Source organism: Lutra lutra, chromosome 2 (assembly GCF_902655055.1).
Source record: "Lutra lutra chromosome 2, mLutLut1.2, whole genome shotgun sequence".
In the NCBI taxonomy this organism is placed as follows: Eukaryota; Metazoa; Chordata; class Mammalia; order Carnivora; family Mustelidae; genus Lutra; species Lutra lutra.
In genome coordinates, this window is record NC_062279.1 from 24,048,182 (window position 1) to 24,064,470 (window position 16,289).

A 16,289-nucleotide genomic window follows, 5' to 3' on the forward strand; every position below is an offset into this window, starting at 1 on the left:
CTTCGTCGCCCAAACACGACAATGTAAGGTCTGGGAAATCGGCCCCGCCCTTGCTGCCCTCTGCCTGTTTACGAGGACCCACAAGTTGGAAGCGAGAATTTTCCAAGGTGGAGGCGGGGACACTGCCTCAGCGCCTGAAGACTTTGTAGTGGCGCATCTGTCGGGGTGTCGCTCCCCACCTGCCTCGGCAGGCGAGGGGTCCCGTGCGCCCCAGGCCAGCTTCCCCCCGCCACTCCGACTCCCTCCCCTCCCCCGCGTGCGTCTCTGCGCGAAGTGCGGCCGCTGCCGCTCCGGGACGGCTCCGAGTTGCGGGCGACGGCGAGGGCTTGGTGTGTGCGTGGGGGGCGCCCTTGTCCCCCGCCCGACGCCCGGAGCGAGCGCCACCGACCCGAGCCGCCGCGCCCGCCTCCTCCACTTTACCCGGAGTCCCGCTTCCAACGGGGAGGCGGAAGGGCCAAGGTGGGCACCTTCACTCCCACCTCGGGCGCCCCTGAGATACCCAGCGGCGAGGGGGCGCGGGGTCAGGAGGGGTCCCGGGGTGCAGGGCAGACGCCGGGAGTGCCCACAAAGCCCGCCCGGGGGCGCAGCGTGCCGCGCGGGTGGAGGCGGCCAGAGGCCGGAGGGGCGGGGAGGGGCGGGGACGGGCGGGGGCGGGGCGGAGGCTCCCGCCTCCTCCTCTCGATCCTCCCCCTCCTCTTCCTCCTCCCCCACCTCCCCCTCTTCCTCCTCCTCCTCCTCCTCCTCCTCCTCGCCCTCCTAGAGCTGCCGCCGACTCCACGGGGCTGAGGAGCGGGGAGTCCGCGGCGCTGGCTTGGGGCTGCGGGATGGGGAGTTAGCGCCACGGCGGCGGCAGTGGCCGCAGCGCAACCGGCCGCCGCCCCCGGGTCTGTCCCGCCGGGGGCGCGGGGCGCGGCCAGCCCGCCCCGGAGCCAGGCCCGCGGGCGGCGGCGACGGAGGAGCTGGGCAGGTGGATGCGGCTGGAAGATGGCGCCCTCGGGCCCGGGCAGCGTCAGGCGGCGGTGCCGGCGGGTGCTCTACTGGATCCCGGTGGTGTTCATCAGCCTTCTGCTCGGCTGGTCCTACTACGCCTACGCCATCCAGCTGTGCATAGGTGAGTGCGCGCCGCGCCCGCCACCGACCCCCGCCGGCCCCAGGAGGGAGGGCATGCACCTGTCAGCAGCCTCTCCGCTCGCCACCCGCCCCCTACGCAGCCACCTCGACAGTCCCGGGACGCCGAGCGCCCGCCGCACCAGCGGCGCTTCCACCCTGCCCATCCCGGAGACCCCCTTGCGCCCCCCGTGCTGCCGGCTGGCTTCGCGTCCGCTGCCGCCGCGGCCAAAAACAGCCTCCGGCCAGCCTCCCTCCACTCACACTCCCTTGCCTCCCCCTTACAACTCGGGTTACGGTGTCACCTCTACTCCATCGAGTACGCAGCCGAGCCGCCCCTCCGCCTTCCGCTATCCACCGCCACCCCAGCCACACCCCCTACCTAGGCTGGACCGTACCTGCGAGAACTACGGTCTCCGCCGCGCGCAGCCTCCGCTGAGAAGTGAGGCCCGGGGAGGCTGCGGTGAGAGCTGGAGGGTTGCAAGCTGGGCCCAGGATTCGAGCTGCGCCAGACCCGCGCGGGGGATGGTGGCCTCGGCCTTCGGTGTCAGGGCTATCTTCTGCTGGTTGTCCTTAATCCACTTCTTGAAAATTGGTGACAGCGCTGTGGGGCGTTTCTGCTGCCTTGATGATTTGGGGATTGCCAGTTGTACACTTTCTAGTTAAAAAGAGGTGAAGGTGGATGAGCTATTAGAAAGTCTTTTCAAAGACATGCAATACGCAGGATTATCATTTAGACGTTGCAATACTAGAGGGGGAAAAAGTGACTATCCGAGGTTTGGGGGGGGGGGGTTGTTTGTTTGTTTTTTTTTTTTGGTTTTTCATCCAGAGAGCCAAGTGGCTCAAGTCCAAGTTTTAGGCTCCTGAATTGGTGGGTAGGGTACTGTCAATGTTAAAGACAGAAGAAGAAGAAAATAAAAGTTCAGTATGCACGATAGGGAATACAATTCTGTTCCTGAATGTAAGCAGGCTTCTACCTTCAGAGGTTTGTGAAAGTTGACCTGTGCTATCAGAAACCGTGTTAAAACAGAAGATGACCTTTCTGCCAGTGACTTCTGATTGCTTTTTGTGTCTGGTGTTTCGCCTGAGAAGGTGTCTATGTTTTTGCCATACCCAGCACCAGTTTGGGGTGGGACAAGGACAGAGGTTAAACAGTGGCCTGTTTAGTTGAACCTTATCAACCAAAGAATTTCAGAACTTCAGGACTCAGACATAGAATCTTGTCTGAAACCGTCTTACCTCCAAATGTTGCTCCTTGTAAGAAACAGGTATCACAATAATACCTCCAAGTAATTACTGACATAACTTTCAAGAGAATTGAGACTGAGATATCGTCTTTAAGTGTGATAATATTATTGAATTTAGACATGATTTCAGGACATAAGAAGTGAATCTGTTTTAGAAAAGGGTTGGATTGCACTAAAATCGTCAAGATGCAATATCTAAATATGTTATATTCAAGTCATCCAAAATGTATAGAAAAAAGGTTTTCAGGAACATGTTTAATTTTTGTATTAATTGTTATTATCAAAACAGCTTGTCTTATTGAGATATGCTCTATAGGTTACATAACTACTAGAAACCTTCATTGCATTGCATTGGTTTGCCCTCTTAAAAGCCGTGAACAGTTTCAATTATTGTAACTAGTACAAAAGCGGGGAGTCAGGGCAGGCATTTATTTTCCTATATTATCACATTAAGCTAAGAAGCTTGGCCTGATACACTGTTTCATGTCTAACAGGAGGAAGCATATGAAGGCAGGCAGAGCTTTTTTTCCCTTGTAACTCCCTCTGTCCTGGCTAACGTGAGACATGGGAGGTCTTACTGTACTGGATAGATAGGTCATGGGGAAGAATAAATAGAAAATCATAGTTATCTTGGGGTCATATTTTTATATATACATCCTGGAAATTGAAGGTAAATCTCACGTATCCATGAAATTTATATCCCCATTTTAGTAAGTGAAAATTTGACTCTTTTTAAACTGCCTAAGTGACATGGCCTGTTATTATTTACCTGCTGATCAAAAGTGAGGTCCTGGGGCGCCTGGGTGGCTCAGTTGGTTAAGCAACTGCCTTTGGTTCAGGGTCTAGTCCCACATAGGGCTCCAGCTCTGCGGGGGGTCTGTTTCTCCCTCTGACCTCTCCCCTCTCATGCTCTCTCCTCTCATTCTGTCTCTCAAATAAATAGATAAAATCCTTAAAAAATAAAAAATAAAAAGTGAAGTCTTTATCACCTCTTGTCTCCACCTGCCTGGCCTGGTAAGATGCCTGTCATGTTGAAAGCAATCGAGAAATGGTCCTGAAAAAATGGAAGATGCAAAGGCAATATCTCTGAGCTTGTCAGAAAGTAGTTTTTATATTTTTATTACTGTAGAAACAAATAGTAATCATATGAAAGTCTAGATTGTAGAGTCTAGGAAACAACACAAATTGAAAATAAATTTCATTCTAGAAACTATGGCAGTTTAGGGGGTGGGAAGCTCTAATAGTGTGGATAGATAGCCTTGGTGGAGTAGGAAGTTGAAATTAACTGTACAGTTCCTTTATAAGCCCTGGGAAAGATGGCGGCTAGTATGATAGATACACAAAACCAGCCTCCTTTACTTGTCATAAACAAAGCAAATGGGAATGCCAACCTTCCCTACCTCCACCCCCACGACTAGCCAACCTCCGCCACCCCCCCGCCCCCGCAGCATTAATCACATCTCAGACTGCCCTGTCCTTTGTGGATTCCTTTTTTGTTAGAAGTTGCTATTTACAATCAGATTTTCCAAATTTCACCTATAAAACATTGGCCAGGGTTGGGACCAGAGGGTGGTGGTGACTGGAAACTGAAATAGGTAATAGAATAAAATAAACAGGGTGATTTACCCTAGTCCTCCTTTTACATCTGCTGTCAGCTGAGGATGACCCTGAATATAAATTACTTTGTGCCCTTTGCTGAATGAACTGCAATTTAGGAGTAGTGCTTATCCTGGTATCCTTGGAAACTGGAGATAATGATTCTCATTACAGTTAGTTTCTATATTTAACAATGTGAATGTGTGTGGCTCTCTAGGCACTTTTTCGGTTAGCATGATGTTTGCTTAGTGGTTGTATTTTATGAAATTATAAAGTCATATCTCTTCTATCTCTTCTTGGAATATGTGTATATAAAAATATATGGGATATACATATATGTTGTATGAGAGTCACATGTTTTGGTTAAGTTTCTTTCCAGTCTACCAAAGAAAATATGGAGGAGTTCTGCTAATACTTGTGAATAGTCAGAACATAATATAGTTTGTTGATTAACTATGATTTTTTAATTCATATTATTTGTCCCTCCTGCCTTCCCTCTCTTTCCTCCTGCTCTCTCCACCCAGCTTCTTTTGTGTCTCATCTGTCTTTTCACCCCTTTAGTTCATTTGAATTAGATAAGTTCAAAGGGTAAAATTTGTCAAGTGGTGCTTTGGGATGCTGAATTGGAATAAGGCCAGTCTGCAGTCTCAGCTGTGGTTGGTTCAGTGGACATATTAAAAATGGTTTATAGGTTTTACAAACTCATTAATGGCAGTTACCTTGCTAACTTTGCTTGTTGAAGAAGTAACTGAAGTTTTCCCTTTTAAGTGCTAATATTCAAAGTTGTTTTAACTATTTTTCTACCTTATTATTTTGTTATCATTTCAAATTTAAAAGTTTCAAGAACAGTACAAGAAACCTCCACATAGCCTCATTTTACCATTTTGGCTTGTGTGGCTCCAAACCATATTACTTCTCTGCCCTCACTTTAAGTAGGTGCCACGAAACAGTTACTCTCCAGTTGTGTGCTCACATGGTTCTGAGTTTGCTTATGGCTCTACTTAAGTCATTTGAAGCAACCATGCAGCTTGACAAACTTAGGGATTATCTAGATCAACCCCCTCCCGCCTTTGTAGAGGAAGGTAAATGGTCAAGCTCTGTGTCCGTTCTCCAAATTACCTAGCAAAGCCGTGACTTCAGCTGCTGTGGTACAAATGTTAAAACGTCTGTCCCCCTTTCCCTTCAGTGTCCTCCCCCAGCTCTCTCTAGTCCACTGGGATTATTTAGCAAGTCTATTAAATTTTGTTGTTGCCGAATATGGATTGACATAGCACTGAAAGTGAGGCAACAGCCTTTACAAAATGATTTCAGAGTTTTAGAATGATTTATAGTCTGGGCCACATAGTTACCATCACTCAACTTTGCTGCTGTAGCAAAAAGGCAGTGATGGATAGTCCCTTAACAGGTGGGTGTGGCGGGGTTCCAAAGAAAGTTTATTTACAAAAATAGTGGGCAGGCCTGACTTGGCCCTTAGGCAGTAGATTGCTGACTCGGGAGTATGTTAAGAAGTGAGCCCCTTAGAATATTGGGTGTATACGCACAGGTTTGCAAATCTTTATTAACAAACAATCCTCAGAAATGATTGCCGCCTCTTATATTACACAGTGATTTTTGAAGATGTTTAAGAGCTAAATGAGCTAGTGTATGTACTTCGAGATCAATTTGGGAGAGATACAGTTATTTTTTCCTTCTTTTAAACAGACATAAGGATAGAATATGTAACATCTCATACTAGGATATGGTTAAGCAATGATCCACCATTAATTCAAGGTCATTGCAGGTTCAAGGATGGAGACTGAACAGGGCTCTAAATTAACTTCCATCACGAATTGAATTTGAACTAGACAGAGATGGAAGTGTGTTCTTGTTATTGGTAAACTATCATTTAAAAAAATTTCCAGGAAATTAAAGCTTCTTTTGAAAAAACTGCAGACAGATGATCTTGGGAATACAAGTATTACTATCCATAATAATTAAAATAATTTTAAATGACATAGAAGGTACATACATAGAAAACTGATATAAATGTTTAATGCCTAAATGACTAAGAAATCATTTCTTGCTGAAAATAATGATGCAAAATATATCAGTTCTGGACTTTTTGACATTCTCAAATATTTTGAAGATATTAAATTATATGAAAGAGGGATAAAAACTCAACATTTCATCAAATCTAACCCAAATGTATAGGATAGGATATGCTTCAAATTTTTTTTAATTTTATTTTTTATAAACATATATTTTTATCCCCAGGGGTACAGGTCCGCGAATCGCCAGGTTTACACACTTCACAGCACTCACCATAGCACATACCCTCCCCAATATCCATAACCCCACCCCCCCTCTCCCAACCCCCCTCCCCCCATCAACCCTCAGTTTGTTTTGTGAGATTAAGAGTCACTTATGGTTTGTCTCCCTCCCAATCCCATCTTGTTTCATTTACTCTTCTCCTACCCCCTTAACCCCCCATGTTGCATCTCCTCTCCCTCATATCAGGGAGATCATATGATAGTTGTCTTTCTCCGATTGACTTATTTCGCTAAGCATGATACCCTCTAGTTCCATCCACGTCGTCGCAAATGGCAAGATTTCATTTCTTTTGATGGCTGGGATATGCTTCAAATTTTGATCTGTGCTGTCTGCCATTTGACTTTAATATAAATGGTCCCTGAGAAAGCAGGAGGAGAAAAGACTCTGCTTAATGCTTTCTTGGTTCCATTTAGTGTGTCAGAGAATTCTTTTTCTTTTGATGTATTGGACAATGCAGCATTACTGTTTGCTATTACATCCTATTAGAGATAACATCTCTTATAGAATAGAGACAACAAACAATCATCACAGTTCTTAGCATGCAGAGGAGCTCCATAATTATTGAATGAATTGATCTCATTGTGATTTTTGGCAAGTCTTTTTCAATCCATTTTTAATGTAAGAACATGCCCTCGGATAATGTAAATAAGTAAAAGAACAGAATCCTCTAGTAAAAACTCAATTTAAACTAAGGCTCATTATAGAAAGCTTCGTTTCAAACACATACTGAGAATGTCATCCATGCCATTATGTTAAATATGGGCTCCAGTGTTTCCAGTAATTAAACAGAAACCAAAGGGATGGTTTCTTAAATCACGATAATTAATTGTCTCTAGAGATGGTGCATTTCCACAAGGTTAGGAAGAAGTCAGCTTCAGAAGGGTTTGAGGAAGGTTCATTCAAAAGCATTTATTGAATCCTGTTTTGTGCCAGGCACTTTCCTCTACAGAGGTGATTTAGAGGAAAACTTAATGAAGATCTTTTCCTATTAGCTAAGAAAAAAATTACCTCTGGAGGGGTGGGGGGAAAACCTTGAAACCTTCTCTCTGACTTTGGCATAAGGAGAGGGGGTTGTTTCCTTTCAGAATGCCACTCCCACAGCACAGAGGCAGGAAAGCCTAAATGGAAAACAAAATACCCACTCCTAGGAGCCTGTGAATTGGTTGTTGGACCAACATAAAAGAATAATCAATGAAGTAGGTAAAAAAAAAAAAAAAAAAAAGCTGATGGAGAGCACTTCAGGAGTAATGAATTTCTAATTATGTTATAAATCATACCACATGTAAATATCTCAGAGTAAGATTACAACCAGCAATTTTTGCTCCTGCTACGAACTAGGTGGTTGTTCTGTTCCCTCCTTTTGTACCAGATGCCTGGGCATCTTTTACTCTACTCCCAGCCCAGGGTCTGTGATTTGGTGGGTGAAATTGAGGAAGCAGCGAACTTCCTGAAAACAACTCATCGAATCTACGGAAAGACTAGAAAACAGAGCTTAGAAAATAAGCAGAGTCCAAGAGGAGTTGGATGAGGTAAAGCTGACATTATACCAGAGGAATGGTCTTTCGCAAGAGCCGCTGCTCTGGTGTCTGGCCATCCCAGAGCACTCCTCTCTGTGACTTTGTAAAGATGATTCCAGGAGCATCAGCTGGCTGAGCTGACATTGTTGTGCCCATGTCCTGGGCAACAGGCTTCAGCAAGAACAGGTGTTTGATCTTTTTGGCTTCCATGGTAGGAAGAAGTGCCAGGAAGACAACACATACACACACGCACGCACGCACGCACGCATCCCACAGATTTAGCATGGTTGAGGATTCTCATTAATGTTTTTGTTTGTTTTTATTTTTCATCTTGATGGAAAATTTGTGCTTTTTCATCTCAAAAAAAAATGGACCCATAACTTACATTTTTTTAGTTTATGCTGCCGATTTCTTGTATTTTGATGGTTGTATCACATCTCTCAGCCTTCTTTTCTCTAGGAAGGGTGAGTTTGTGAGTCCCCTGTGACTCCAGCACTGATGGTCATGACTGTAGAAATACATTTTCTAGCTTGTAAAATGATAGATTAGAACATGGCATGGATCCTTGGAAAGACAGTATTCCAAAGAAAGATCATTTAGAAAGTCTTAATATGATGTGGAACCATGTGATTTTATATTACTATTTAGAGATACCACAGGGAACTAATAATAAAAGTAGAACGTAATTGAATTAATTCTTTCATAGCCTGTTAGAAAATTGTTGAGATATCTCTTAATTCCCTTTAGGGTAATTTTATTGTAATGTCTTCATTTTTACCTCAGTCAAATGCTGAGAGTGCAAAAGGGTGGAATTTGCAGGGCAGGGGGTGGGGCGAGGGCAGCAGGGAGGAGGTAGGTGACCTGATTTCTTAAGAAGCATATGGTAGCAATAAAGTAACGAGCTATGATTGCTGGAAATTTTTCCTTTCCAAAATTCTGTCACATTTTGAAACATATGTGTACATTTTTCCTAATTTGACTTTTCATCTGACTGCGACTTTTAAATTCAATTAGAAATATTAGTGCCAGAAATGTTACAAAACCCATTTTTATTTGGGAGGCAGTCTTGAGCAAAAATATGTGCTGCATTGATCGTCTCAGCACTTGTCTGCACTCTAAAATGCGTACTTGACAGTAGTTCCTTTTAGATATGTTGTTGATTACATTTTAAAAATGCAAATGAAGAAGAAGTGCTTTTATAGATGATTGAGTTTTATTTCGTTGCCAGTGTTTCTCCCTGGTATCCCAAAATTTCTCCTCTCATGAAATGTAAGTGAAGCGTTCCTCTTGTACTTAGTTTGACCTCTTCGGATTTATTTGCCAGCATTGCCACCCTGGAGGAGCAGAATGATGCAAAGGAGTGCATCAGCAAACTAAACACCAATAAACAAAAAACCTTTAAAGAAAATTCCTTCAAAACCAATACCCCAAGAATACAGTCATTTCAAGGTAGTTTATCTTCATGATCATCTTATAATAGATATAATCCTTGTTTTTAAAAAAGCAGCTCATGTATTTCCAAGAACTTTACAGATTTATTTGCTTATAATTCTGTGAAATTTGGAGAACTAAAATGCTTCATCATGGTTTTATATATTTTCTTATATAGATATAAAATCAAGTTTCTGTCTCTGTGTTAATTGCATTCTGTGAAAACTGGATTTTCACCCTATTTGAAGGGTATGTTGAGAATGAGGTGTCTTAAAACTCAGACAGTTCTGGGGGCCCAAGGGTCATCTCAAAGTGGCAGGTAGCTCACTGTGAGATGTGGCTTTTCACCAAATTTGTAGGGATCTGAAACATGGTGGGGCTTAAAATATTGTCTCTATACTGTCATGTTATTCACATTGGGGGTACAAGTGGGAAGGGCAGTCTGTTCCAACACAGCTGATGTCAAGCTCTCATGAGAGACACCTGACACCACTTACAGGGAATGAAAGAGATTTCAGTTATAAGCCCCAAACTTAAAGTCATAAGCCTGCTGTCAATTGCAGGGGCTAATCTGTGATCAAAGTTATTTCTAAGTCAGCACTCCATGTGACATGTTTTAGGAAGAAAGGAAGTCAGAGAATTATGTACTTGATGGGATATGACTGGTGATTCTCCAGGACATCTCCAGGGAGGTCAGTTAATGTGAAGGAGTAAAGCACCGAGACCAGTTGGACTTAGTCGGGGTTTTGATCATAGCATATTTGTAATGAAATGCAGCCTATTCCAGGACTAAAACAAACTCAAAGCTAACAACTGAGAGCAGGATGTCAGTTGGAGGAAGGTAAAGAATAGGGATTCATTATAGGTCCCCCCCCATAACTCACATTTTAACAAATATTTACAAAATCCAAGAATTGAGTGCATTTCAACCATCCCTAATTTATTTAATACTCTTTTTAATGTATTCATTCACTCAAGAATATTAACTCCTCTTAGAGTTTACATTCTAGTTGCAGGGTTGGGGAGAACAGGTAAGAAACATAGGTAAGTAGCTTTTATCACTTATAAGAGCCGTGACCAAAAGCAAGGCAGAAAGGATTGGGAAGGGCAGTGGCAGGTTTGCATTTTCAATAAGGTGCTCCTGGAATCTGAGCAAGGATGCTGAGGGGGTTAACCATTGCTGATGCAGGGAAGAAATGCATCTCAGGTCCATCTCAAGTCCTTCTAAAAGGGAGACTCCTGAGGCCGGAGTCTGCATGCATGTTGGAGGACGAATAAGGAAATCATTTTGTCTGCAGTGGAAGGAACAAGAGCAAGGGAAGTAGGTGACAAGGTCACAGGCATGTGGTAAAGACGGAGATTATATTGGGCCTCAAAGGCCCCTGTGAAGATTGTGGCTGTGCTCGGAGAGAGGAGGACCTGCTGCAGGATACTGAGTAGTACAGGGACATGCTGTGGCTTATGTTGACAACGATGGTACTTACTGCTGAGTAATGTAGGCTATTTCATCAGTCTATGTGAGAAAAGTGGTATCTCACACCAGGATGGGGGCAGTGGAAGTGAGGATTCTGGATGCATTCTGAGAGACCACAGAATTTGCAGACAGACTTATGTGAGTTGTGAAGAAAAGGAAAAAAAGTAAAAATGATTCCAATCTTTTGAGCTAAGCACTCGGAAGGATGGAGATCAGCCAAGATGGAAAAGCTGCAGGTAGAATGAGGTGACCTTAGATCAGTCGTGGGTATGTTGACGTTGAAATAAACATGCTGAGTGAGCAGTTGCATGTATAACCTTGGCATCTGGGAAAGAGTTGGGACTGGAGGAATACATTTGGGAGTCTTCAGCATAAAAATGGATTTAAAGAATTAATGCTCAATACATTTGTCCCACCAAAGGAATACGTGGAAAGTGAGCAGAGACAAAACAGTGAGAGTTCAGGAGATGAGGGGTACCAGCACGAAATGGAGGAAAATTGAGAATGCGGTGTCCTGCGGCCCGAGGAGGAAGGGAGCTCAAGGAGGAGGGTAGGAATCAGCAGATACACTCATATGTCCAATGAAATAAGGCCTGAGAATTTAGTGATATGGATATTGAACTTTTATTTTGATTTTATTACTGACCACACTCTGAGACCCCAAGCGGAAAAGGTTTATCAAGAAGAAACATGTATACCAGTGTGCGGATTGCTGGGAAATCTGAAATCATTCAATCCAAATTAAAAAGGGCTTTACTCTATTAGGCAAGCTTAACTTTCTCATTATATGTAGATAATCTACAGAAAATTTCATGAGAGTGGTAATGATGTCTGATTAACATTGTAGTCCTGAGACAAGAGGACAACACATAGCACGTAATATTTCCTTTTTCTTAAATGAAGGAATGCCAGCTGAACTTGTTTGGGCCTTTGTGAGCCCAGTAGACAGTTTAAGCATCAAAGAACATGAATCCTGGTGAGGCTGGGTGACTTAGTCGTTAAGTGTCTGCCTTTGGCTCAGGTCACGATCCCAGGACCTTGGGATTGAGCCCTGCATGGTGCTCCCTGCTCAGTGGGAAGCCTGCTTCTGTCTCTCCCACTTCCCCTGCTTGTGTTCCCTCTTTCAATCTTTCCCTCTCTGTCAAATAAATAAATAAAATCTAAAAAAAAAAAGAACATGAATCCTTTATGAGAGCATTATCTATTTTACCTTTTTATTATTTGATCAGTCAGACGTTCATAAATAAGTTTGTAGTATTCTTATGGTTTCAGGTTATGGGCTGAATCCCCCCCCCCTCCCCCGCTCCAAAATTCATATTGCAACCTTAACTCCCCGTAACTCGGAAGGTGGCTGTGTTTGGAGATAGAGACTTAAAGAGGCAGTTAAGTTACAATTAGGTCATTAGGATAGGTTCTAACACCATACGATTGTGGGAAGTTTGGATCCAGACAGAGAGAAAAGACCATGTGAAGACCCAGGGGGAAGATGGCCATCCATAAGCCAGGGAGAGAGGACTCAGAAAAAACCAAACCTGCTAACATCTCGACTTCAGATTTCTAGCTTCCAGAACTGTGAGAAAATAGATTTTTCCTTGTTTAGGTCCTGCACTCAGCAGCGCTTTGTTACGGCAACCCTAGCAAACTAATACACAAATACAGCAAGCAGAAGCCTTTTTTTTTCTTTTTTTTTTTTTTCTTTCTGGGCATTGAGATGTAATCATCTGTAATAAAGATTTAGATAAAACGAATTGTAGAATCCATTTGAAAATTTAAGGGAGCAATTAAAAATAATTTAGAATATATTAAATATTAACATTAATATAAAAATAATCACTAAAAATAAGTGAAATACATCTGTACAAAGTACTCAGACCCTGTTTTAATAGTTTTCAGATAACTGAAATCTCCCCGTGAAGCACAGACATTTTTTAATCCCTTTTAGATTAAAAAAAAAAAAAAGGTCTTCTAAAATGTCTCAGCTCCCGCTTTCCTTGCCCTGACCTTTCTCAAATAGAGCATGCTGAACATAATTTAACCCTGAGTAAAGGCTATCAATCCAAGACAGATATACATATGAAGTGGATATCCAAGACCCTTGACGTCCTCGCATTTACATTCCCAGTTTCTTCTAATTCTTATTGACTGAAAAGGTCAAGAAGGAATGGAATTTGTCATTTTACTTGACCATTCTTTTGAATCTCAGGCATTGAGAAGCTGGGAAGGCTCATGAATGAAGCACTTCAGTGGAAAAGCCTAGCCAGGCATCTACATTGTTTTCAAAAGATTTTATTTATTTTATTTGATAGAGAGAGTGATCACAAGTAGACAGAGAGGCAGGCAGAGAGAGAGGGGGAAGCAGGCTCCCTGCTGAGCAGAGAGCTCGAGGCAGGGTTAGATCCCAGGACCCTGAGATCATGACCCGAGCCTAAGGCAGAGGCTTTAACCCACTGAGCCATCCAGGCGCCCCAGTTGTTTCCACCTTTAATGTTGCTTTGAACGTGGTTGCGCAAATAGATACCTGTTCAGGTCCCTGAGATCAGTTCTTATAGGTGTATGTGCGCCGAAGGGTGATGTTGGATTATATGGTAATTGTAGGTTCAATTTTTTTTTTAAGGATCACCATACAGTTTTCCTGGAACCTTGATTTTTGTTGAAAGTGTGATTCCAGAGAAGCCTGGATATGCCCTTGTAAATATCCAAATTTGAAGGTCTCCATAGGTATCTAGGAGGGTCATCCCAATGTCACTGTAGCAATTTTTAACTACCTTGTCCTTTAATGGTGCAGCAGAAATGTGGTGGTCTGGGAATCATGAATGATCCCATTTTGCCCATGAGGCAGGCTTCATTACTGAAATGTGTGTCCCTCATGAAATGCAGGCCATCAAGTATCCCCGAGGCAGAAATGTTAAGAGTTGCTGGCCTATTGTACATAGTCTAAAACTCAACAGTTCCTGAGTAACCAGAGCACCACTGCTCACTGGCAGACATTGTATCTTTTTAAAGAGCAACATGTTCACAAGTATAGAAGGCACACACACTTGGTACCTGAGCTAGTGGGGAGAAGTGGGGGTAACTTACTCGGTTCTGTGGCCGCATCAGTAACCTGTGCTATTAATCGTGAACTGGGTCCCCATCCACAGTACGGGACTGCACGATTCACACACGAATAGCAAGGTGTTCGATTGTCTGCAGAGCTAGGGTAAATGAAAATGGTTTACAAACAGAAGCAAAAATCAGTACGTACAACTGGGGAGAGAGCCAGGCAGGAAACACGAAGCAGCTCATACAATGAGCAGAGGAAGAGACCCCGTCCAAATATTGATGACTCTCTTACTCAACTCTGCACACAAATTCTGGAACTTCCCACTTAAATTAATGAATACATCTACCGTATAATTAGGTGATATTTGTATAATACTGCACTCTTGTAATATACTGTATCATACGGTAGAGGCAGTGTGAGTTTTTCATCTGTGTGTGGGCTGCCAGTTTATGCTTATATCAGATTATACCAAATTTGCAGCAACTGAACATACATTGCCACCGTTACAGTGCGGTAGACTGTTAGCACTGTGGGGCATGCAGCATAGGGCAAGGGTCTGACTGTTGCAGGTGAGAAGGAGACCCCTCGTTCAAGCTGAGATCGAAGGAAGTTTGTGTGTGTGTGCGTTTATTCCATGAATACGTGACAGTTAAGTTACAAAAGAAAATAGTGCTTCGCGGTGACTCAGTACTGAAGGATAATACGCAGTTTGGTACCCTCACATGTGTTAATAGATATTGTGGCCCAGTGCAACACTGCAGTAATTATTGCTGGTGCTAATGTTGTTTTAAATCTTGTGGCTTATCCCTTCAGGAATGCTGCTGAAAATTCTATTCTGATGAACATCATAGACACGAAGGTTGGAATGACAGCTTTATATAGTTCCGTCCTCTGGGGTTCTACATTAAGTGCCAAATAATTTGCACAGACCTAGAAATATTGGTTTATTTTTTAAATGTGTTATATGTGCTTTGTAATATGTACCCTGGTCAGATAGTACTTGACATATAGCCACGAGCCAGGGAGGTTTCGAAGGTTGTCTGTTTCCTTGGAGAAGCAAATAAGAAGCATTAATTTTTCTACTTAATCAGACAGCCAGTGTTTGGTAATGAAAAGGAAGCACTCTTCGGTATTGTCCTCTGTATTCAGATATATATTCAGATAATTCTGAATATACCAGATAATGAGATCAATCTAATGATGCTGAGAAATATACTACAAAAATTTTTTCCATCTTATCATATACATATTTTTAAATGCTAACATAAGCAAAATACAAGTAGCATTTTTGTTTGCTACCCATGAGGAAATATGTACATACAAGTATAAGAGAGATGATTGTATAATCATTAAGGCATTTCCGATTCTAAAACTTTGGTTCTAATGAGGGAAATGTTTCCAGGATCTAAAATCCCTGTTTGATCTTGTCCCTCACAGTGGACAGCCATCAAGTGGGAACCAGGTAGAACTTTGCTGGGATGTAGGGTTCACTGCAGACTTGCATGGTTCGGAGGAGTTGGTCATGCCTGCCAGGCACAAGCCAAAGAAGGGTATCTAGAATTGGAAAGATAGGCAATTGGTCTTGGAAAGCTCCAGGCACTGTAAGTATTGGAGTGGATTGTGGCCATGTGTGGAAGAGGGAGGACCCAGACAGTTCTGTCTAATGGGATGAGTAAAGTTATCTGCCCTGAAACCTGCACAGCTTGCTGGCAGCGGGAATCTCTTCTATTTTAATTTGAGACAGGGGGATTATAGGATTCCATTGAGTAAGCTTTGAAATGAGGACACTAAGATCAAGAGACCAACCCTGAGATCAGATTTCCTTATTTAACTGCACTGCCTAGTACAGTTAATGATTCAGGAATTGCCCTTCCCTTTGCCAAGGGAAAAGTGGCAGTGAGATTTTGCAGGCCATACTCATGAGACACAATTTTTATCTCCCATTCAAAGCTGATATATCGAAAGACCTATACATTCTTAATGATTTAAGTTTATGTTCCGCAGCTTTCAGTTGGAGAAGTTGGATTTTACACTGTCTGTTTCTGTAGAGTAGAGCTTCTTAGATGTTTGGAACAATGATTTGGTCAAGTTGCTAAAAAAATGTTATAAAAAAAGTTGCTAAAAAAATGACAATGATTTGGTCAAGTTGCTAAAAAAAAAAAACTTGAAAGATTTGGGTAAGTGTAAGAGCCTCAGATTACGATTTCAGAACGGATGAATGTTCCATCTCTCTTCATTGCCAGTTTCTACAACTGTGAGATGTACCTTAGGAGTGTGTATACTGCACAGTGCTGACCTCAAGAATGATCTTTCTTTCCCTCCTGCTGAGGAGGGAGATCAGCAAACCCCTGGCCTGTCTCCTACTAATCTTTCCTGTATCCGCAACTCCCTCCTGTCCCAGGAACCCAAAGCTCTGTTCCCTTCCCAGTTACTGAAGTTAGAGCTCAGAAAGCCCAGCTCTACGTACTGCCCTGAAATATGGCCAGATATATATTTTTTAAAGATTTATCAATTTAGGGCGCCTGGGTGGCTCAGTGGGTTAAGCCGCTGCCTTCGGCTCAGGT

The 16,289-nt window shown here is 43.1% G+C and overlaps 1 protein-coding gene across 1 annotated transcript in view; it reads left to right on the plus strand.

Moving 5' to 3' along the window:
* Positions 1 to 731: 731 nt before the first annotated feature.
* Positions 732 to 16,289, plus strand: part of ZDHHC2 (zinc finger DHHC-type palmitoyltransferase 2) — a 73,728-nt gene continuing 58,170 nt past the window's right edge. Inside the window, exon 1 of the mRNA XM_047716145.1 lies at positions 732 to 1,111. Within this exon, the coding sequence (XP_047572101.1) occupies positions 985 to 1,111 (127 nt within the window). The 5' untranslated portion in view covers positions 732 to 984. The remainder of the gene's footprint in view (positions 1,112 to 16,289) is intronic.